This window comes from Electrona antarctica (assembly GCF_951216825.1).
Source record: "Electrona antarctica genome assembly, chromosome: 12".
Lineage (NCBI taxonomy): Eukaryota > Metazoa > Chordata > Actinopteri > Myctophiformes > Myctophidae > Electrona > Electrona antarctica.
In genome coordinates, this window is record NC_136793.1 from 6,000,836 (window position 1) to 6,024,563 (window position 23,728).

Sequence of the window (23,728 nt, forward strand, 5' to 3'; positions counted from 1 at the left end):
CAGGAAGATGAATGGTCTAAATTAGATTTGAATGGCATAAAACGGAGGCTAAAGTGAAGCGCTGACAAAGGGCTCTATATAGTGGCTGTGGTGATAACCTGCAGGCTGCTTCCTTAACCCGTTTTGGGCGGGAAACACCCTTTTGGCGGGAACCCCTGCATTATGTTATACTGTGGTGATAACCTGCAGGCTGCTTCCTTAACCCGTTTTGGGCGGGAAACACCCTTTTGGCGGGAACCCCTGCATTATGTTATGCTGTGGTGATAACCTGCAGGCTGCTTCCTTAACCCGTTTTGGGCGGGAAACACCCTTTTGGCGGGAACCCCTGCATTATGTTATACTTTAGCTATTGAAAAAATAGCAGATCTACAAGCTCATAGCGCGGCACCGAGTGCCGCGCTATGAGCTTGTAGGTCTGCTATTTTTGAAAAATCGTGAAAATGTGGCTGCAAATCTTTTGAATATTATATTCTTTCATACAAACGTTTTTTAACTCAAGCCTTTGCTTCTGGGGAGGGGGGTGGGTGGGGGGTCCCTGGAACAACATATTTTCAGATGGGGGGGTCATTTTAGGACCCCAAAAATTACATATCAATTTTGGGGTCCTTGACATGAAATATTGAGCACCACTGATACAGAAACATGAGGTATTTCAGAAAATTGTCTGTGATTTAGAAGACATTTTTTTAAATTTCGACGTCAGGCCTAAATGGGTTAAGAGACTGGGAGGATGTGTTGGACTGACTGATATGACTCATATTATTACATGTACTGGATGCAGGCTTCACTGCAGTGCTGGAAAGAGTACTAAAATCGACCAAAAAAGTCTTCTAATTCCTGAGTTTTCTGTTTCTATGTCAGTGGTGCTCAACCTTTTTCATGTCAAGGACCCCCAGAATGATCTGTATTTGGCCACGGACCCGGCGCGGCACTCTGCCCGCGCTATGAGCTTGTAGATCTGCTATTGTTCAATAGCTAAAGTATAACATAATGCTTAAAACACCAAAAGGGGTTCCCGTCCTGAATGTGTTAAAACAGTGATGCCAATATATAAGAACTTAAAGTCCGGTATACTGCGTTATTGATCCAAGGTCGTCCATAATTTATTGATCATTAGAATAAACATGCTCCGAAACAGAATATAACTTTATACTCCTACATTGTACTTTTACTTTTAGCTCCACTGCAACTTCGTAGATTTAGATAATTTTTTGCGAAGCTCATTTCATACTCCGACTATTTGAAAAAAATAGCTGATCTACAAGCTCACAGCGCCGTGTCGCACCTCGACACTTTTGAGCTTGTAGATCAGCTATTTTCCAAAAAGGTTTGACACACTTTGAGAAATCTTAGTATAGCCTACATTTACGTTGGCACTGTAAGCATGCCAATACTTTTGTACTAAGCCTAACCCATCCATCCATCTTCAACCGCTTATCTGTAGTCGGGTCACAGGGGCAACAGCTCCACCAGAGAACTCCAGACTTCCCTCTCCAGAGCAACATTAGTGACTTCCTCCTGGGGGATCCCGAGGTGTTCCAAGGCCAGTGAGTCGATGTGTTTCCTCCAACTGCGCCTTGGTCTCCCCCGGGGTCTCCTCCCTGTGGGACGTGGTCCTTGGTCTGCCCCGGTGTCTCCTCCCAGTGGGACGTGCATCGAGGACCTCCCTAGGGAGACGCCCCGAGAGGCATATCCTAAACAGATGCCCGAACCACCTAAGCTGGCTCCTTTCCAGGCGAAGGAGCAGCGACTCTACTCCGAGTCTCCCCCGCGTGATTGAACTTCTCACCTTATCTCTAAGGGAGGTGCCAGAAATGATAAAACTCATTTCGGCTGCTTCTATTCGCGCCTACTTTTTTATTTTCATATTGTGGTATTGCTACTTTTACTTATGTAAATATAAAAGTGTGAGTACTTCTTCTACTGACTGGGGACACTTATTCTCCCGCAGGGTTTTCTTACACCCTGCACTAAATTAGTCTTCCTTTGCACGCCGCTGTGGGACTCACTGCATGCCTCCACTCTTAGTTTTCTTCACTTTATAAATATTTGAACCTTTTAAACCCCTATGTATATGTCGTTCTTACGTCAAACAGCGAAAATAGCAGTGTTTGTCGTGCATGATGTGGTGCGTCGTGTTGTGAGCTCCCACTTCTGCTATTTCTTGCCAAATACGCCCATTTGTTTGGGCTGAATGTTCACCGTCTGTCTGTCTGTCTGTCTGTCTGTCTGTCTGTCTGTCTGTCTGTCTGTCTGTCTGTCTGTCTGTCTGTCTCTGTGTCTCTGTGTCTCTGTGTCTCTCTCTCTCTCTCTCTCTCTCTCTCTCTCTCTCTCTCTCTCTCTCTCTCTCTCTCTGATGTATCATATTATGTGACTGTCTCTCCACCCTGTCTGACTGTCCCTGGTTCCCTGATGGATCCTTCCTATGGCGTCCCCCCCCCCCTCCAAACACCCCCCTCCAAACACCCCCCCCTCCCCCCCACCGTTTTGTTCTCTGTTGTTTCTGACTCAACATCTGTCCCATTATCTCCCATTATCTTCCTTCTCTATATCTGGAACTTCGCTTTCCTTCCAAATATTTCCTCAATTATTCCGATTATAGGGTAAGAAGGGGATAGATTGCGTCGACTGTGACATCGATGCAATGTCCCTAAAAAGTTTACAAGAAGGAGTAATCAGCTGTCAGTGTGTTGTTTCTATAGTCGGCCATGCATTGGAAGGATGGCGTACCGTATTTCTACACACCAGTCACAGCTCATATGTACATGTAAATCATATTTACATGTAAATCATATTTACATGTCAATATGATTCCCCTCCTACACAGATCCCTGCTACACCGATGCTGCCATACATACTGCTGGCAAATTAACACTTAGGGGCGACTCACACCTTCGCATCTAACATACAACATTGATGCATGCTAGATGTATGCAAAGGGTTTGTTTACATCTTGCCCCAATGCATTTCCAATGGAAGTCACATGGTTTGACACAACATTTGTGTTGTACGGCTTTCGGCTGTGTTTCGACTGCCCCCCACCACCTCATACAACACAAATGTTGTGTCAAACCATGTGACTCCCATTGGAAATGCATTGTGAGCTTGCATCTGTCAATGAGTCTCATACAACAAGCATACATCAATCTGTTGCGAAGGTGTGAGTCAGCCCTTAGCCCGCCGAAAAACATAGCCTATATGTTAATGTCGGCAAGCGACAAGCACCAAAACACGTAGGTTGCGTTAATTCAGTTGTATAAAATGTTTTGATCCGATCTAAGGAAAGGGTATAGTCACACGGATGGATATCTGTTGTTAGCTTCTAAGACACTGCGGACTGCGCCATCTTCATGTGCACGTACACCCATGTGCGCACACGCACACGCTTTCAGTCGCTTTAGACTCCAAATCCTCGTCCCAGGCGGCATTTCTGGTCAACGCTTATTGCACGGAGCCTAGCGGTCGTTGTAATGCAGCGCCGGCCACACATGTTCTCCCCGTGACCCCTACCCTCACATGTTCTCCCCGTGACCCCTACCCTCACATGTTCTCCCCGTGTCCCCTAGGGTAGGTACCCTCACATGTTCTCCCCGTGTCCCCTAGGGTAGGTAACCTCACATGTTCTACCCGTGTCCCCTAGGGTAGGTAACCTCACATGTTCTCCCCGTGTCCCCTATGGTATAGATACCCTCAGAAAAATGTGCAGTAATCCTGGTCTCTAAAACTACCTCCCCCTGGCGCCTGATGGAGGGGAAATGAACTGGTCGGAATAACGTGTTCCTTCCACGCGTTACGTCCGGCCAGGGAAATTCCCCCCTGTCAGGTGAAAAGAAGCAACTTGGACTCCTCATGCATAGAAGGAAGTCCCCCCCCCCCCCCCCCCCCCAGGTTGGCAGAGGAAATGTAGCGCCCAGGATTAGATTAGATAAATGAATGCCACAGACGAAAAACAGTCTAAGTCCACACTATTGATCCATAATGTATAAATGATAAATAAGGGTTCAGGACAACAAGGCCTTTTCGTGGAGGGGTCAGTCTGAAATTTGGACTTAGACTGTTTTTCGTCTGTGGTACTCGGCACTGGGTGAAAAAACTGGGTTGCAAAATCGTGGGATAAAAAGTATTAAAAAAAGAAAAAAACATGCGTTTCCGGTCGCATGGGGGTTCCCGCCCAAAATGGGTTAATTAATCCTGGCGGGAAATGTGTTAAACGTCAAAGAGATCTGGAAATATTCATTTTGGGTATTTTTTCCAAACTCTAACCTTATACACATAGCTGTTCCATCAAGCTTACAGAAATCTTTTTGGCCATCGCTAAAAACGTATAGGAAATGTATATATACTGTATACTGTATATGAAATGTAAATCAGAACTCCCACTGCCAATTGGATTACGGCTTTCAGAGGTGAATGTAGCTGCATATGGCCACGATAACCCAGAGCTGTGTCTATTTGGTTTGAATTGAATCAAAAAAGGATTCAACAATATGTTAAAGATGGAGTGCCGTGATTTTTTTCCACCCTAAAACATGATCACCAGGTCTTATTGTTATATAAGGAGGTATAATTTTTTCAAAAAAGTATACAGTATTTGTTAAAATGTTGTTTTTATGTGGTGATGGGTGGTGATCCACCTGAACTGAAGCCGCACCCACAGCTGTAGTTGTATGATAAAGGGGGAGGGGTTAGGGGAGGGGCTGATAGTGTGGTGTCACTATATTACTGTTTATTTCATTGGCCCGTTTGACTGTCAAGGGTTCAGCCTCCAGGAAGAAAACCTAAATACAAAGTTAACACACCATTGCACATACAAAGGACTCCAGGGTGTCTACTATCACCTCATAGACACATGAAAAACTGGAAAAAAACATTGTGGCACTCAAAAAAATTGGGGAAAAGAGCTGGTTGATGATATCCCAGAGGAGATGTGGTATGACATGTGGGAAATGCATCAGACAACAACTCAATTAAAGTCATGGAGGGAATTTACATGGAAGAACCGAATTCGATATTTCATCACACCCCAAATTAAAGTAAACAAATTAACCCATTCTGGGCGGGAACCCCTTTTGGTGTTGTAATCATTATGCTATACTTTAGCTATTGCAAAATAGCAGATCTACAAGCTCATAGAACTATGAACTTGCTATTTTTGAAAAATCGTGAAAATGTGCCTCAAATCTTTGAATATATATTCTTTCAGAGTTTCAGTTTTTAACTCAAATCTTTAATTGCTTCCAGGGGGTCACTGGAACAACATATTTTCAGATGGGGGTCGGTGGAATATTACATATAATTTGTGGGGTCCTTGACATGAAATATTGAGAACCACTGATATAGAAATATGGGGTTTGTTCTGAAAATTGTCATGATTTAGAATACATTTTTTAAATTTCGACGTCATGCCTAAATGGGTTAAGAATCAATGCTGGAGAAAGTGTACTTGATCCCAAGCATACACACATTTTTTGGAGTTTGTGTGTTAAATAATAATAATAATAATAAAGATTCAACGTCAGGCTTTGGGCCCACTCTGGTATACACTTGGGGGGGTTCTGTATTGCTTTCCCTGATTCATCTTCAAGCTGCTTGGTTAATTCAGGGAGCGTCTTAAGAGCCAAGGATTCCATTTTGTTGACTTTCATTAGTCTGCGATTGGCCTGGAAATAATGTCTTTGTAGTGGTGTTTGTGTCCTGATCAACACAGAACACCAACGTGTGGTGATGATAAAGTAATACAATTTCACCTGGAATAAGGTTGCTTTCGCACCGCAGATATATAAGCGTGTTTTGGAACTGTAGAAATGAAACATGAACTCCATGAATTGTTTTGATGCACCTCTAGCTGCTCTACGGCATTCACCTCTAGCTGCTCTAGGGCATTCACCTTTAGCTGCTCTACGGCATTCAGAGATTGTGGAATAGTTAGTCTGCATGCATGGCTACACGCCAGACAAAGTGGGCTTCAGCCCCTGCCATTTTACCCGTCTGTAAAACAACTGCCCCTCCCCAGATCATGAAACAACTGCCCCTCCCCAGATCATGAAACAACTTCCCCTCCCCAGATCATGAAACAACTGCCCCTCCCCAGATCATGAAACAACTGCCCCTCCCCAGATCATGAAACAACTGCCCCTCCCCAGATCATGAAACAACTGCCCCTCCCCAGATCATGAAACAACTGCCCCTCCCCAGATCATGAAACAACTGCCCCTCCCCAGATCATGAAACAACTGCCCCTCCCCAGATCATGAAACAACTGCCCCTCCCCAGATCATGAAACAACTGCCCCTCCCCAGATCATGAAACAACTGCCCCTCCCCAGATCATGAAACAACTGCCCCTCCCCAGATCATGAAACAACTGCCCCTCCCCAGATCATGAAACAACTGCCCCTCCCCAGACCATGAAACAACTGCCCCTCCCCAGACCATGAAACAACTGCCCCTCCCCAGACAAGTCTGTAAAACAACTGCCCCTCCCCAGACCAGTCTGTAAAACAACTGCCCCTCCCCAGACCATGAAACAACTGCCCCTCCCCAGACCATGAAACAACTGCCCCTCCCCAGACAAGTCTGTAAAACAACTGCCCCTCCCCAGACCAGTCTGTAAAACAACTGCCCCTCCCCAGACCATGAAACAACTGCCCCTCCCCAGACCATGAAACAACTGCCCCTCCCCAGACCATGAAACAACTGCCCCTCCCCAGACAAGTCTGTAAAACAACTGCCCCTCCCCAGACCAGTCTGTAAAACAACTGCCCCTCCCCAGACCATGAAACAACTGCCCCTCCCCAGACCATGAAACAACTGCCCCTCCCCAGACAAGTCTGTAAAACAACTGCCCCTCCCCAGACCAGTCTGTAAAACAACTGCCCCTCCCCAGACCATGAAACAACTGCCCCTCCCCAGACCATGAAACAACTGCCCCTCCCCAGACCATGAAACAACTGCCCCTCCCCAGACAAGTCTGTAAAACAACTGCCCCTCCCCAGACCAGTCTGTAAAACAACTGCCCCTCCCCAGACCATGAAACAACTGCCCCTCCCCAGACCACGAATGCAACATTTACTACATGGTGAAGGTAATGCTTCTGAAGTTGAACGCAGCATTTTGCGTTGAACAAATTTGTTTTAGAAATCCATGTCATATATACACCACATCTCCACTATAGCTAAAGAGTGCTGGGTTGTGCGCCCCGAAAATAGCTGATCTACAAGCTCTCAACGCGTCACGTCGCAGCGCGTTGTTAGCTTATAGATCCGCAATTATTTTTTTGTCCAAAAGTGCCCTCATTTACGGGATTTCAGCCCCAGCTGCCTCTCTCTAACACTCTCTGCAACGTCCCTGCCTGCAACGGCAACGCTTGTCACAGTCACAGACTTTTGTCATTCATTGTACAGTCTAGATCTTGTATTTCTATGTATTGTTCCCTGGTCTAGTTTTCATGGTTCTATGTTTGTTTGCTCCAGCTGTGTCTCATTTTGTAATCAACCCTCATGTGTATATCAGTCTTGTCCCCCAGTCAGTCCTTGTTGAGTCATTGTATCCTGTCACCTGTTTCAGTCTGTTTTAAGTTGTTCATGTTCACCTGTCTTCTGTATTAAAACACCAATTCATGGTTTTGAACACTACATGCCTGGCTGTCCTGCGTTTGGGTCCTTACCTCACCTACACGTGACAACGCTGACATTTTGTCTTTGTCTCCTCAGAGCCAAGAAGAAAAGCAAGCCCTTGAACCTTAAGATCAGCGTGGGCAGCTGTGAGAACCTGCCCAGCGCCCAGCAGCGCTCGGTGGGCAGCTGTGAGAACCTGCCCAGCGCCCAGCAGCGCTCGCCCATCCTCACCGAGCGCTCCCTGCGCTCCTTCTTCTTCCCGACCTTCATCCCCTCCACGCCGCCCGTCCACGGCGCTGACACACCCTCTGCAAGTAAGCACAGCCTTCTGTTTGTCCCTCCTTTTCATTCTAAACTAGAAAAAGTGCCCCTCGGGGCACAGGTCTCCACCAGGGCAGGTCAGGTTGTGGCCTCCTGGTGGCGCTATAATAGGCCAATGTGAAAAGGGTGGGATATATTCCTCAGCCTAGTAAGAAAATGTGTGAAAGATTTCATGTAAATTGCATGCTGCGTTCATGATTTGAGGCTTTTGTTCAAAACGGGGCAATCTTGCAAACTGTGAAAGCCAATTATAGCCAATTAGGATGGAATATGAAATATCGGACAGATCCGACTTGAGCACATGACCATAGAGATACTGTGTAACGATTTGTGAGATTTTTGGACAGAATCTGGAGGAGTAATATAAAAAAATGTGTTTTACAAAAGTCGGCCTCCTGGTGGCGCTATAAAAGGCAGATGCGGAAAATGCAGGTCAAAGGTTTGTCCTTGGCCTCTAGGGAGTGTGCATGCAATCGGTGCAGTTTTAGGTAAAACATTTGAAAAGATGCCTCATGGTGGCGCTATAACAGGCCGTTCTGGAAAATGATTAGAGATTAGCTGGTAACGGACGGACGGAAGGACGGACACACACACACACGGACGGAGTGCAAAACATACTCTCTCCCCATGCCTACTCTCTCCCCATGCCTACTCTCTCCCCATGCCTACTCTCTCCCCATGCCTACTCTCTCCCCATGACTCTCTCCCCATGCCTACTCTCTCCCCATGCCTACTCTCTCCCCATGCCTACTCTCTCCCCATGCCTACTCTCTCCCCATGCCTACTCTCTCCCCATGCCTACTCTCCCCCCATGCCTACTCTCTCCCCATGCCTACTCTCTCCCCATGACTCTCTCCCCATGCCTACTCATGCCTACTCTCTCCCCATGCCTACTCTCTCCCCATGCCTACTCTCTCCCCATGCCTACTCTCTCCCCATGCCTACTCTCTCCCCATGCCTACTCTCTCCCCATGCCTACTCTCTCCCCATGCCTACTCTCTCCCCATGCCTACTCTCCCCCCATGCCTACTTCATGCCTACTCTCTCCCCATGCCTACTCTCTCCCCATGCCTACTCTCTCCCCATGCCTACTCTCTCCCCATGCCTACTCTCTCCCCATGACTCTCTCCCCATGCCTACTCTCTCCCCATGCCTACTCTCTCCCCATGCCTACTCTCTCCCCATGCCTACTCTCTCCCCATGACTCTCTCCCCATGCCTACTCTCTCCCCATGCCTACTCTCTCCCCATGCCTACTCTCTCCCCATGCCTACTCTCTCCCCATGCCTACTCTCTCCCCATACCTACTCTCTCCCCATGCCTACTCTCTCCCCATACCTACTCTCTCCCCATGCCTACTCTCTCCCCATGCCTACTCTCTCCCCATGCCTACTCTCTCCCCATGCCTACTCTCTCCCCATGCCTACTCTCTCCCCATGCCTACTCTCTCCCCATGCCTACTCTCTCCCCATGCCTTCGGCCTTATTTATTCTGTATGTGTGAGCCTCTCATGAATACATTTAGCCTCTCAGACCCAAAACTGAAGAATGTGTCCACAATTCCATGCCGTGTTGATGTTGGTACCATTTAGGAGAGATAACAGGCCAACGTTGATCACAATAACTATTCTTCTAATTGTGTAGACTTCTTGTAAATTAACTTAAATGATGCAGATGTTTAACAATAATTTAACTCTTGATGGTCACCTCCATCAAGAGTTAGGGTCCATTTGGTTCCATTTGTACACTCTCAGAGTTACAGACCCATAAGGGTCCATTTGGTTCCTTATCTCTAGCTAGCTGTATAAGCTATATAATAGCTACTATAATAGCTGCTATTTTCAAAACATTTTTATACTTGACAACCTGAAATAGGACATTCTGCACAATACGTATACTTTTACTTGTGGTACTTATATTTTCAGTACATTTTGACGCCAATACTTTTGTACTTTCACTCCAAGTACATTTTGAATTCCGGGCCATTTACTTGCAACGGAGTATTTCTACTTTGCAGTATTGATATACTTTGACTTGTAAGTAATACATTTGAGCACTTTTAGCACCACTGGTCACGGCCTGCCCCCCTGCCCCCCCCCCCCCCCCCCCCCCCGCCTAACGCCCTTGATGCTAAATGGACGGCGGAAAAGGAACCGTTCAAGCTGATAGCAGCATGTCGCTGCATACTGCCCACATTATGGGAGTGCGCGGGCAGCGTAGCGTGGAACAAGTGTGTGTAGAGGTCGTGTCAGGGAAAGCATATAGTGATGGATTGGCGTCACTGGGCATTGTGAATGAATGCTTCCTGGGACCAGGAAAGCATATAGTGATGGATTGGCGTCAGTGGACATTGTGAATGAATGCTTCCTGGGCCCTGGCCAAGCGGTCATCATTTATCTCCGACCATGTTGCTACGGGCAGGGAGGCATGATGGAGCATGAAGTGCACCTCATGCATGTGAGAACGACACACATAAAGATGCAAACAGCAGCCACGTCCGTACGGAGACAGACATGCACACACGCAGCGACGGCCAAACTGATTTGCTGATAAATTCGCGGACCGACATGCATGCCCACACACATTTTGTGTGTGTGTGTGTGTGTGTGTGTGTGTGTGTGTGTGTGTGTGTGTGTGTGTGTGTGTGTGTGTGTGTGTGTGTGCGTGTGCGTGTGCGTGCGCACGTGAGTGCGTGCGTGCGTGCGTGGCTACATACTAATTCCTACACGTTGTTGTGCTTATAACCAGGCCCCCCGGGCAAGTTAAGTTTATACTGAGGTTAAAAGGTTAGGTTTCTGGTTTAGGGACTTCAGTGTTTTGTACCATAATACTATTGGTTAGGTTTAGGCTGTCAATCACAGCGACTGGCCAATCACAGCATGTCGACTGCACAACCCGTGTAGGCTTTGGTATAGCCTCGGAATCCCAGACGTTTTTATTTCCAGGGAGAAAAGAAAAGTCTGGGTCCGAGTCCACTTCAATTCGGCATAGAGTAGCGCAAACATCTCTCACTCTCTGCTGATTTCTGATCGTCTGCACCTTTGTTAAATTGACACACACACACACACACACACACATATATACACACACACACTCCTCTCTCTCTCTGTCGCTCTAATTAATTAGTCTCATAGCTGCGCATAGTTTCTGCCGGCGGATCCTGCCGGGAGCTGCCTATGCCATAAAAAGCATAGGTGAGGTCCAGGCTAGCTTTGGTATGTCGCGTGTGCGTGTGCACGTGCATGTGCGCGTGCGTGTGTGCGCGGAGGCATACGTGTATTTTTGGGCCACCTGGCTATAACAAGCCCCTGAGACAATTACGCCATTGTCCCCCGTGTGACGCCCCGTGTGACGGAGGCTGAGAGATAAATGTCATGTTTAATTTGACAGCAGGGTTTTCTAAAAAGTCAAGTGCTCTTGGAAATCTAATCTCGTCTGTCTCTACTGTATCTCTGTAATTGCAGCCATTGTCAGATCATCTCGCTAATCAAATATTAACCCATTTTGGGCGGGGAACCCCTTTTGGTGTTTTGAACATTATGTTATACTTTAGCTATTGAAAAATAGCAGACCTACAAGCCCGTAGCGCGCCACCGAGTGGCGCGCTACGGGCTTGTAGGTCTGCAATTTTTTTTAAAATCGTGAAAATATTTATTTCAGAAAACTGGAGGATTTAGAAGATTATTTTTTTTTAATTCGACGTCAGGCCTAAATGGATTAAATAACTACTAATGAGTTTTAGCGCACGTTGGGCCTGTTTGTGTCAGTGTGGCGGCTGTTTGTGTCAGTGTGGCGGCTGCCTGTTTGTGTCAGTGTGGTGGCAGCCTGTTTGTGTCAGTGTGGCGGCTGCCTGTTTGTGTCAGTGTGGTGGCAGCCTGTTTGTGTCAGTGTGGCGGCTGCCTGTTTGTGTCAGTGTGGCGGCTGCCTGTTTGTGTCAGTGTGGCGGCTGCCTGTTTGTGTCAGTGTGGCGGCTGCCTGTTTGTGTCAGTGTGGCGGCTGCCTGTTTGTGTCAGTGTGGCGGCTGCCTGTTTGTGTCAGTGTGGCGGCTGCCTGTTTGTGTCAGTGTGGCGGCTGCCTGTTTGTGTCAGTGTGGCGGCTGCCTGTTTGTGTCAGTGTGGCGGCTGCCTGTTTGTGTCAGTGTGGCGGCTGCCTGTTTGTGTCAGTGTGGCGGCAGCCTGTTTGTGTCAGTGTGGCGGCTGCCTGTTTGTGTCAGTGTGGCGGCTGCCTGTTTGTGTCAGTGTGGCGGCTGCCTGTTTGTGTCAGTGTGGTGGCAGCCTGTTTGTGTCAGTGTGGCGGCTGTTTGTGTCAGTGTGGCGGCTGCCTGTTTGTGTCAGTGTGGCGGCTGTTTGTGTCAGTGTGGCGGCTGCCTGTTTGTGTCAGTGTGGCGGCTGCCTGTTTGTGTCAGTGTGGCGGCTGCCTGTTTGTGTCAGTGTGGCGGCTGCCTGTTTGTGTCAGTGTGGCGGCTGCCTGTTTGTGTCAGTGTGGCGGCTGCCTGTTTGTGTCAGTGTGGCGGCTGCCTGTTTGTGTCAGTGTGGCGGCAGCCTGTTTGTGTCAGTGTGGCGGCAGCCTGTTTGTGTCAGTGTGGCGGCAGCCTGTTTGTGTCAGTGTGGCGGCTGCCTGTTTGTGTCAGTGTGGCGGCTGCCTGTTTGTGTCAGTGTGGCGGCTGCCTGTTTGTGTCAGTGTGGCGGCTGCCTGTTTGTGTCAGTGTGGCGGCTGCCTGTTTGTGTCAGTGTGGCGGCAGCCTGTTTGTGTCAGTGTGGCGGCTGCCTGTTTGTGTCAGTGTGGCGGCTGCCTGTTTGTGTCAGTGTGGCGGCTGTTTGTGTCAGTGTGGCGGCTGCCTGTTTGTGTCAGTGTGGCGGCTGTTTGTGTCAGTGTGGCGGCTGCCTGTTTGTGTCAGTGTGGCGGCTGCCTGTTTGTATCAGTGTGGCGGCTGCCTGTTTGTGTCAGTGTGGCGGCTGCCTGTTTGTGTCAGTGTGGCGGCTGCCTGTTTGTGTCAGTGTGGCGGCAGCCTGTTTGTGTCAGTGTGGCGGCTGCCTGTTTGTGTCAGTGTGGCGGCTGCCTGTTTGTGTCAGTGTGGCGGCTGTTTGTGTCAGTGTGGCGGCTGCCTGTTTGTGTCAGTGTGGCGGCTGTTTGTGTCAGTGTGGCGGCTGCCTGTTTGTGTCAGTGTGGTGGCTGCCGTGGTATTTGAAGGAAAACCATGATTTCAAGGAGACAAAGCCTGAAGTCTGGCGCCATTATTTTGTTGTTCAGGACAATTTCTAAATCCATTGTCACTTTGAGAGAAGTGAGGTTAAGGCAGGACATGATGCGGACCGAGAACAAACAGAGACTTGATTGTTCAGCCAAAAAAGTAAAAAGAAAAGGCGATTTATAGGTCAAATTGACCCGTTTGTGTTTTTCTTAAAAGAAAAATGATTCTTCAAACACCACATGATTGGCTTATTTTCTACTCAGAAACAAGAACAAAGTGTTCTTGAGAGTCTGCCTATAACAACAGACACTCATGACGACCACAACGTCCACAGAACAAGTCAGTTGGCCTCCTCAATGAATGAGCTAATTGGGAACTAGTTCTTCTAATATATCAATTTGTGACTAAATTTGACTGAGAGACTGCCATTGGATTTATTTGAATTTTCGTTTTTTCATGTCATATGAAAGCAGGGAATCATAGCTTCAAATTGACATATTGGTTGTTGTTTGTGTCAGTGTGGCGGCTGCCTGTTTGTGTCAGTGTGGCGGCTGCCTGTTTGTGTCAGTGTGGCGGCTGCCTGTTTGTGTCAGTGTGGCGGCAGCCTGTTTGTGTCAGTGTGGCGGCAGCCTGTTTGTGTCAGTGTGGCGGCAGCCTGTTTGTGTCAGTGTGGCGGCTGCCTGTTTGTGTCAGTGTGGCGGCTGCCTGTTTGTGTCAGTGTGGCGGCTGCCTGTTTGTGTCAGTGTGGCGGCTGCCTGTTTGTGTCAGTGTGGCGGCTGCCTGTTTGTGTCAGTGTGGCGGCAGCCTGTTTGTGTCAGTGTGGCGGCTGCCTGTTTGTGTCAGTGTGGCGGCTGCCTGTTTGTGTCAGTGTGGCGGCAGCCTGTTTGTGTCAGTGTGGCGGCTGCCTGTTTGTGTCAGTGTGGCGGCTGCCTGTTTGTGTCAGTGTGGCGGCTGTTTGTGTCAGTGTGGCGGCTGCCTGTTTGTGTCAGTGTGGCGGCTGTTTGTGTCAGTGTGGCGGCTGCCTGTTTGTGTCAGTGTGGCGGCTGCCTGTTTGTATCAGTGTGGCGGCTGCCTGTTTGTGTCAGTGTGGCGGCTGCCTGTTTGTGTCAGTGTGGCGGCTGCCTGTTTGTGTCAGTGTGGCGGCAGCCTGTTTGTGTCAGTGTGGCGGCTGCCTGTTTGTGTCAGTGTGGCGGCTGCCTGTTTGTGTCAGTGTGGCGGCTGTTTGTGTCAGTGTGGCGGCTGCCTGTTTGTGTCAGTGTGGCGGCTGTTTGTGTCAGTGTGGCGGCTGCCTGTTTGTGTCAGTGTGGTGGCTGCCGTGGTATTTGAAGGAAAACCATGATTTCAAGGAGACAAAGCCTGAAGTCTGGCGCCATTATTTTGTTGTTCAGGACAATTTCTAAATCCATTGTCACTTTGAGAGAAGTGAGGTTAAGGCAGGACATGATGCGGACCGAGAACAAACAGAGACTTGATTGTTCAGCCAAAAAAGTAAAAAGAAAAGGCGATTTATAGGTCAAATTGACCCGTTTGTGTTTTTCTTAAAAGAAAAATGATTCTTCAAACACCACATGATTGGCTTATTTTCTACTCAGAAACAAGAACAAAGTGTTCTTGAGAGTCTGCCTATAACAACAGACACTCATGACGACCACAACGTCCACAGAACAAGTCAGTTGGCCTCCTCAATGAATGAGCTAATTGGGAACTAGTTCTTCTAATATATCAATTTGTGACTAAATTTGACTGAGAGACTGCCATTGGATTTATTTGAATTTTCGTTTTTTCATGTCATATGAAAGCAGGGAATCATAGCTTCAAATTGACATATTGGTTGTTCAGTTTGACCCACCAGTTTTGGAGATATGGCTTATAGAGTAATGTCTTGCAGAGAAACAGCGAGTTGAGAAAACAGGCTTGAAAGGTTCACTTCTGTGGTCTCTAACATTACACCTAGCTACATGTTTAAGCATTTATTTCATATTTACATGTCGATTTCAGCTCTGACACTTATTTCAGACATGCTCTAGTATGTGAAGAGTCTGCCTGTGCTATAAACTCATTAAAAAAATAAAAAATAAAGTTTTTCTCCTCTGGTGAAAAGCTGGAATTTGCGCGATGGCAGTCTCTCAGTCAAATCTGGTCACATTTGAACATTCATTGCATGTCAGCCACACAAAACAAAATGTGGTTTGAGCCTAAATCACCACTCTGATATAACCAGTCTGTGTTCATTTGTCTGACTTCTATAAGGCAGTTTTAGGTGCAGTGCCACAATGCCCTGATGTGGTGTGGGAAATTATGCAAATGATTTCCTCTGCCACACCCTCATCCCAGCTACTCCCCTCCCACATATTTGACTCATTATAAGTGAGTTCAAAATTTGAAGACATGTAGGGGAGACAAAAAAAAAAAAAAAGGGAAAAGTTTAAATTCATGTTGTAGGACCTTTAAATATCTACAGACCAAAATACTGAGCAACCTTAATCTGTATTGACTTTGACTTTAACTTCCATATTGAAAAACCCTTGGACGAAGGGCCCTCAACGTTTTTTAACTGAAATCTTTGCTTCTGGGGATGTCCCTGGAACAACATATTTTCAGATGGGGGACGGCGGCCAATTACATATAACGTTTGGGGTCCTTGACATGAAATATTGAGCACCACTGATATAGAAGGTAGGCCTATTTCAGAAAACCGGAGGATTTAGAAGAATTTCTTTAGAATTTCTACTGTATGGAGGACAGGTGACAAAGCGGTCATTCTTGTCTCACGCATACACCTGCCCACACTATAGAGTTAAATGTCTAGATAACGATATGATAATGATCGTTCGGCCCCAGCGGGCGCACGCTCTCCTGTGAGGGCATAGAGGGCAACCGATGGCTTGGTGTCACGGACATGACAGAAAAGACAACCACGTTATAAAATATGCCACTGTGGTAGAGCCTTATTCTGACATTTACTTTGGTCTGGAGGAATCCTTGTCTCGTGAAGATGAAAAGGGGGGTGTGCTGCATGCCTTGAGGAATTAACCCATTTTGGGCGGGAACCACCTTTTGGTGTTAGCATTATGTTATGCTTTATAGCTATTGAAAAATAGCAGATCTACAAGCTCATAGCGCGCCACCGAGTGGCGCGCTACGAGCTTGTAGGTCTGCTATTTTAAGAACGACTGACAAAGAAACATAGCTTTTTTTCAGAAAACTGTCAGGATGTAGAAGACATTTTTTTAGAATCTGATCTCAGGTCAAAAGGCGTTAAAAGGCCAAAAGGTTCAAGACAAGTCCTGCAAGAACCTTCCATGTGTTCCTGTCAAAGAACCTTCCATGTGTTCCTGTCAAAGAACCTTCCATGTGTTCCTGTCAAAGAACCTTCCATGTGTTCCTGTCAAAGTGTCCTTGAGCATCACACTGGATCGCTACGGTACCAGAACCTTCCATGTGTTCCTGTCAAAGTGTCCTTGAGCATCACACTGGATCGCTACGGTACCAGAACCTTCCATGTGTTCCTGTCAAAGTGTCCTTGAGCATCACACTGGATCGCTACGGTACCAGAACCTTCCATGTGTTCCTGTCAAAGTGTCCTTGAGCATCACACTGGATCGCTACGGTACCAGAACCTTCCATGTGTTCCTGTCAAAGTGTCCTTGGAGCATCACACTGGATCGCTACGGTACCAGAACCTTCCATGTGTTCCTGTCAAAGTGTCCTTGAGCATCACACTGGATCGCTACGGTACCAGAACCTTCCATGTGTTCCTGTCAAAGTGTCCTTGAGCATCACACTGGATCGCTACGGTACCAGAACCGTCCATGTGTTCCTGTCAAAGTGTCCTTGAGCATCACACTGGATCGCTACGGTACCAGAACCTTCCATGTGTTCCTGTCAAAGTGTCCTTGAGCATCACACTGGATCGCTACGGTACCAGAACCTTCCATGTGTTCCTGTCAAAGTGTCCTTGAGCATCACACTGGATCGCTACGGTACCAGAACCTTCCATGTGTTCATGTCAAAGTGTCCTTGAGCATCACACTGGATCGCTACGGTACCAGAACCGTCCATGTGTTCCTGTCAAAGTGTCCTTGAGCATCACACTGGATCGCTACGGTACCAGAACCTTCCATGTGTTCCTGTCAAAGTGTCCTTGAGCATCACACTGGATCGCTACGGTACCAGAACCTTCCATGTGTTCCTGTCAAAGTGTCCTTGAGCATCACACTGGATCGCTACGGTACCAGAACCTTCCATGTGTTCCTGTCAAAGTGTCCTTGAGCATCACACTGGACCGCTACGGTACCAGAACTTTCCATGTGTTCCTGTCAAAGTGTCCTTGAGCATCACACTGGATCGCTACGGTACCAGAACCTTCCATGTGTTCATGTCAAAGTGTCCTTGAGCATCACACTGGATCGCTACGGTACCAGAACCTTCCATGTGTTCCTGTCAAAGTGTCCTTGAGCATCACACTGGATCGCTACGGTACCAGAACCTTCCATGTGTTCCTGTCAAAGTGTCCTTGGAGCATCACACTGGATCGCTACGGTACCAGAACCTCCCATGTGTCCTTTCAAAGTGTCCTTGAGCATCACACTGGATCGCTACGGTACCAGAACCTTCCATGTGTTCATGTCAAAGTGTCCTTGAGCATCACACTGGATCGCTACGGTACCAGAACCTTCCATGTGTTCCTGTCAAAGTGTCCTTGAGCATCACACTGGATCGCTACGGTACCAGAACCTTCCATGTGTTCCTGTCAAAGTGTCCTTGAGCATCACACTGGATCGCTACGGTACCAGAACCTTCCATGTGTTCCTGTCAAAGTGTCCTTGAGCATCACACTGGATCGCTACGGTACCAGAACCTTCCATGTGTTCATGTCAAAGTGTCCTTGAGCATCACACTGGATCGCTACGGTACCAGAACCTTCCATGTGTTCCTGTCAAAGTGTCCTTGAGCATCACACTGGATCGCTACGGTACCAGAACCTTCCATGTGTTCCTGTCAAAGTGTCCTTGAGCATCACACTGGATCGCTACGGTACCAGAACCTTCCATGTGTTCCTGTCAAAGTGTCCTTGAGCATCACACTGGATCGCTACGGTACCAGAACCTTCCATGTGTTCCTGTCAAAGTGTCCTTGAGCATCACACTGGATCGCTACGGTACCAGAACCTTCCATGTGTTCCTGTCAAAGTGTCCTTGAGCATCACACTGGATCGCTACGGTACCAGAACCTTCCATGTGTTCCTGTCAAAGTGTCCTTGAGCATCACACTGGATCGCTACGGTACCAGAACCTCCCATGTGTTCCTGTCAAAGTGTCCTTGAGCATCACACTGGATCGCTACGGTACCAGAACCTCCCATGTGTCCTTTCAAAGTGTCCTTGAGCATCACACTGGATCGCTACGGTACCAGAACCTTCCATGTGTTCCTGTCAAAGTGTCCTTGAGCATCACACTGGATCGCTACGGTACCAGAACCTTCCATGTGTTCCTGTCAAAGTGTCCTTGAGCATCACACTGGACCGCTACGGTACCAGCTCACTAATTGCGTGTCACTTTGGATCAGAACGTCAGCTAAATGTCTGAAAAAGACAGGCAAGTGATGCCAGTGAAAGAGTGAAGTGAAGACTGAAGACCTGCATGTCCTCAAATTTGTGACAATCAAAGACTGAAAGCACATTGAATACACGTAACAATGACTATCAGATATAAACGCTGCAATTTTCTTTGATTTTGCCGATACGATGGATTCTGCCAATGCTTTTCAGTGGGAAAAGACCTTTCTATCTTTTCTTTCTTTCTTTTTCAGAAATTCTAGCAACAAACCGTTCCATTAGCATTGGCAGAATCTGCTGCATATATAGGCAGAATTTACGTTTTGTGTGAATTCATTCATTCAAACATTAATTACATTATTGGATTGTTCCATAAAATACTTCAGCCAAAGGAACAAAAAAAAAGGTTTATTTAACTCCACTGTGTGGATGTCATACAGTATAAAAAAAGGCCAAATTTCCCCAATTATTGTCTTTGACAACCATTTTGGCCCTGTCCTTGTGTGTGTGTGCGTGTGCGTGTGCGTGCGCGTGTGTCTGTGCCTGTGCCTGTGTATCGCGTGTTAGACAGGTGCAATTATGGTTTGACCCTAAAAAAATTGCAACAGAAGGTTTCTCAACTGTTTTGTGTAGTATTAGGTGTCCTTAATAACATACTAAAAGTTTACCAAAGTTTGACCATGCGAAAGGTGTTATTTTAGCATAATATGCATAATATGCCCATAACATCCTATATAAGGCAAAAAAGTCCAAATTTCATCATTCTTTAAGTAACATGTGACATATGAAACTAGGGTGTTTGCATGATTCTGAATCCATTCCAAGCATTAGTTTTGCACAAAAAACACTCCTTGGGCTAAATTAGGCCATATCCAGTTGACCAAATGTGCTCAGAAATATATCTGCCTTTATTTCCATGTGCCGTTTTCCTCCCAAGGAGTGTTTTTTGTGCAAAACTAATGCTTGGAATGGATTCAGAATCATGCAAACACCCTAGTTTCATATGTCACATGTTACTTAAAGAATGATGAAATTTGGACTTTTTTGCCTTATATAGGATGTTATGGGCATATTATGCATATTATGCTAAAATAACACCTTTCGCATGGTCAAACTTTGGTAAACTTTTAGTATGTTATTAAGGACACCTAATACTACACAAAACAGTTGAGAAACCTTCTGTTGCAATTTTTTTAGGGTAAGGTGCCTTTTTTTCATATATGCCCTCACCTATGTCTCTCTTTGCACAGATAAGGCTCCATCTTGCGCCTCCCTTATCCCTAAACTTCTTTGCCATTTTTTACAATTTTGAAAAATACATTTAAAATAGTTCCACTAGCCGATCTACATCGACACGTTCTTTGTAGATCAATATTTGTACTATTTTAAAAGGTTTTCTTAAATAGTAAAAAAATGGCAAAATAAGTTTAGGGATAAGGGTTAAGGGGTGGCGCAAGAAATAGCCCATAATCTGGGACACTGCTGGACCGATGGATCGCTGTCCAACGTTGCATGCACCAGTGTTGTTTTTGGCAGCAAATTTAGATTTTAGTTTTAGTCATAGTCTTTTAAATAGTTTTCATTTAGTTTTAGTCACATTTTAGTCACCTGGAATGTCTTAGTGTTAGTCTAGTTTTAGTCGACTAAACATCATAAGATGTTAGTCGACTAAATCTACGGTTGATTTAGTCGACTAAAATGTATTTTGGCGGGGCTTGATGCCTTCGTAATGACATATTTCCCACTTGCTGAAGCGCGACGCGTTGTGAGCTTGTAGATCGGCTATTTTCAGCATGAAACCAAGTGTAAAATGGCGTGTCTTATCCTCTTGTCCACTAGTCCCTTCCTAACATTTCAGTCTAGTTTTTATGTGTTGACGAAATTGTCAATATATTTAGTCTTAGTTTTAGTCACCATAGCTTAGTTTTCATTTAGTTACCATTTAGTTTTCGCCAGTGAAAAAAGGTAGTCGACGAACATTTTTCGTCTTAGTTTTAGTCGACGAAAACAACACTGGCATGCACACTCCCAGTAGGTCAAGGAAGACACTTTTTTTTTTCTTTTTTTTTTTTTCAAATTGTCCTCACGGTGGCGCTATACCAGGCTGCTTTGCATTTTGACCTACAACCCTTGAACCATAAAACTAGATTATATAGCCTCCCTCCCCGCAAGTTCACAGCTGTTCAAGTCACGGGGTCCAATAACTTATGTAAAAGTTATAGGGAAAGCAAAAATAAATAAATAAATACATGAATAAACTTTTTCTCAAACAAAATAATCAAATAATATGTCGCCTTGAGGATCCGCATTTCCTGGCAGTAGGAAATGAGATAAAAACGGACTTATCTGGGCTGTATAAGTCGGATTTCTGTTGACTTCCAGGTCTTTGTGACATTGAGCTTGTCCAGCCAGGAGAAGTTACGTTTCTAAAGGGTGGTTATACAGATTTCAGTTATTATAGAGGTGATCTGTACACTTTGAGGGGTGAATGTTCATAGATCAAGTTATTATAGAGGTGATCTGTACACTTTGAGGGGTGAATGTTCATAGATCAAGTTATTATAGAGGTGATCTGTACACTTTGAGGGGTGAATGTGCATAGATCAAGTTATTATAGAGGTGATCTGTACACTTTGAGGGGTGAATGTTCATAGATCAAGTTATTATAGAGGTGATCTGTACACTTTGAGGGGTGAATGTTCATAGATCAAGTTATTATAGAGGTGATCTGTACACTTTGAGGGGTGAATGTTCATAGATCAAGTTATTATAGAGGTGATCTGTACACTTTGAGGGGTGAATGTTCATAGATCAAGTTATTATAGAGGTGATCTGTACACTTTGAGGGGTGAATGTTCATAGATCAAGTTATTATAGAGGTGATCTGTACACTTTGAGGGGTGAATGTGCATAGATCAAGTTATTATAGAGGTGATCTGTACACTTTGAGGGGTGAATGTTCATAGATCAAGTTATTATAGAGGTGATCTGTACACTTTGAGGGGTGAATGTGCATAGATCAAGTTATTATAGAGGTGATCTGTACACTTTGAGGGGTGAATGTTCATAGATCAAGTTATTATAGAGGTGATCTGTACACTTTGAGGGGTGAATGTTCATAGATCAAGTTATTATAGAGGTGATCTGTACACTTTGAGGGGTGAATGTTCATAGATCAAGTTATTATAGAGGTGATCTGTACACTTTGAGGGGTGAATGTTCATAGATCAAGTTATTATAGAGGTGATCTGTACACTTTGAGGGGTGAATGTTCATAGATCAAGTTATTATAGAGGTGATCTGTACACTTTGAGGGGTGAATGTTCATAGATCAAGTTATTATAGAGGTGATCTGTACACTTTGAGGGGTGAATGTTGAACAAATTTGTTTTGAAATCCATGTCATTCACCGCATGGGTGCTGGTATGTGTGTGCACCGAAAATAGCTGATCTACAAGCTCTCAACGTGTCGCAGCGTGACGCGTGGAGAGCTTGTAGATCTGCTATTTTCGCTATTTTTTTTGGTCCAAAAGTGCCCTCTCTTACGGGATTTCAGCCCCTGCCTCTCTACCACTCTCTGCACATCCCTGCGTACGGTCCTATAGTTTGAGTATTTACATTACCAGTGAGGCCATACTGTATCAGGGCCGGATCTACCATATGGGCACTTTGGGCACGTGCCCAGGGGCCCTTGGGCACCAGGCACCCCTCAAAAAAGAAAAGGAAAACAAAAAAAAAAAAAGTATTCCGAATGAACAAAAAGGTGTCTAAAAAGATTAGTGTTTTATTGTTGGTGAGAAGAGCAGCTGAAAAGTGCAATTGTGTGTAAAGCAGCAACAATGCGCTAAATTGGCTGTCACTCTGGAGGGGGTAGGCGACCGGAAATAGGCCAATATAACGGCTCCAAAACAGTTGCGTGAAGGGGGGCCCTTCGAGCTTCAGTGCCCAGGGGCCCTCAGCAGAGCCGGATTTACCTTGCTGAGGGCCCCCGGGCTGGAGCAAATTTGAGGGCCCCCCTTGGGGCGCCGCGCGTCCCGCGATTTGGAAGGCAGGCAGAAGCTCTCAATGGTTTAACCATAATACAACTAAATACAATAACAATACACACATTTCACTTGAATTGGATTTCACTTTACAATTTTATAATTAAAAAAAAAAAAATATATATATATATATATATATATTATTTTTATTTTTTGGGCCCCCCTAGTCGGGGGCCCCCGGGCTTCAGCCCACCCTAGCCCAACGGTAAATCCGCCTCTGGCCCTCAGAGGTGTTAATCCGGCCCTGAACTGAACTATGAACATTCGCTGGCCCACAATAACCTACCTGACCTGGCGGGGACATGGCGGGGACCGGTGCCCCGAGGAGCACTTTTCTACTTGTGTAATCCCATGGCCTGGGAGGTCCAGCTTGGCTGAAAGGCCATGAGTAGAGATGAATGATGCCTCAACCTGCTACTTGTCAGCACAATTGTCACCATATAAAGTGTTATTCTTGTTAGTTTTTTCTTTCTTTATGTACGGCGGAGAAAAATTGTCGTCTTTTAACTCATGAGACAGTTATTTTCCCATGGGTGACAGACAGTGACAAATGAATTGAACCTTGGCTTTTCTCATATTTTTACAAGGGCATTTTGTTAGGGTGTCTGGGCCCCTTGCACTAACCAAATGCTGCGCGCGCACGCACGCACGCACGCACGCACGCACGCACGCACGCACGCACGCACGCACGCGCGCGTATTTGCGCAGTGAGTCAAGTTAACTCTAAGGCCTCACAGATCACCGCGGTGTCTTTTCCAGAACAATCGCTCAGCTCTGATGTCATTTAAAATGTGACACACAGGACTGAGATGACGGTGTGTCACGGTGCGCAGAATGAGTCCAACACACCCAGGGGACGCTGAAATGTCATCCACCCCCACGTCCCACCACCTCATACGCTTCATAGATTCGGGGGCCGTTGCTGTATGACTTCAAATCAATATCACCATTCTTTCAAACTTTTGCCTCAATTATGATTAAATGCTATTTCTAAGTTAACCCA

General features: G+C 46.2%; 1 protein-coding gene across 1 annotated transcript in view; it reads left to right on the forward strand.

Moving 5' to 3' along the window:
• The window catches only part of ksr2 (kinase suppressor of ras 2), a gene marked incomplete at both ends in the record, with an annotated part of 170,082 nt that overhangs the window by 87,690 nt on the left and 58,664 nt on the right, over positions 1–23,728 (forward strand). Inside the window, one exon of the mRNA XM_079517141.1 lies at positions 7,712–7,929. Within this exon, the coding sequence (XP_079373267.1) occupies positions 7,712–7,929 (218 nt within the window). The remainder of the gene's footprint in view (positions 1–7,711; positions 7,930–23,728) is intronic.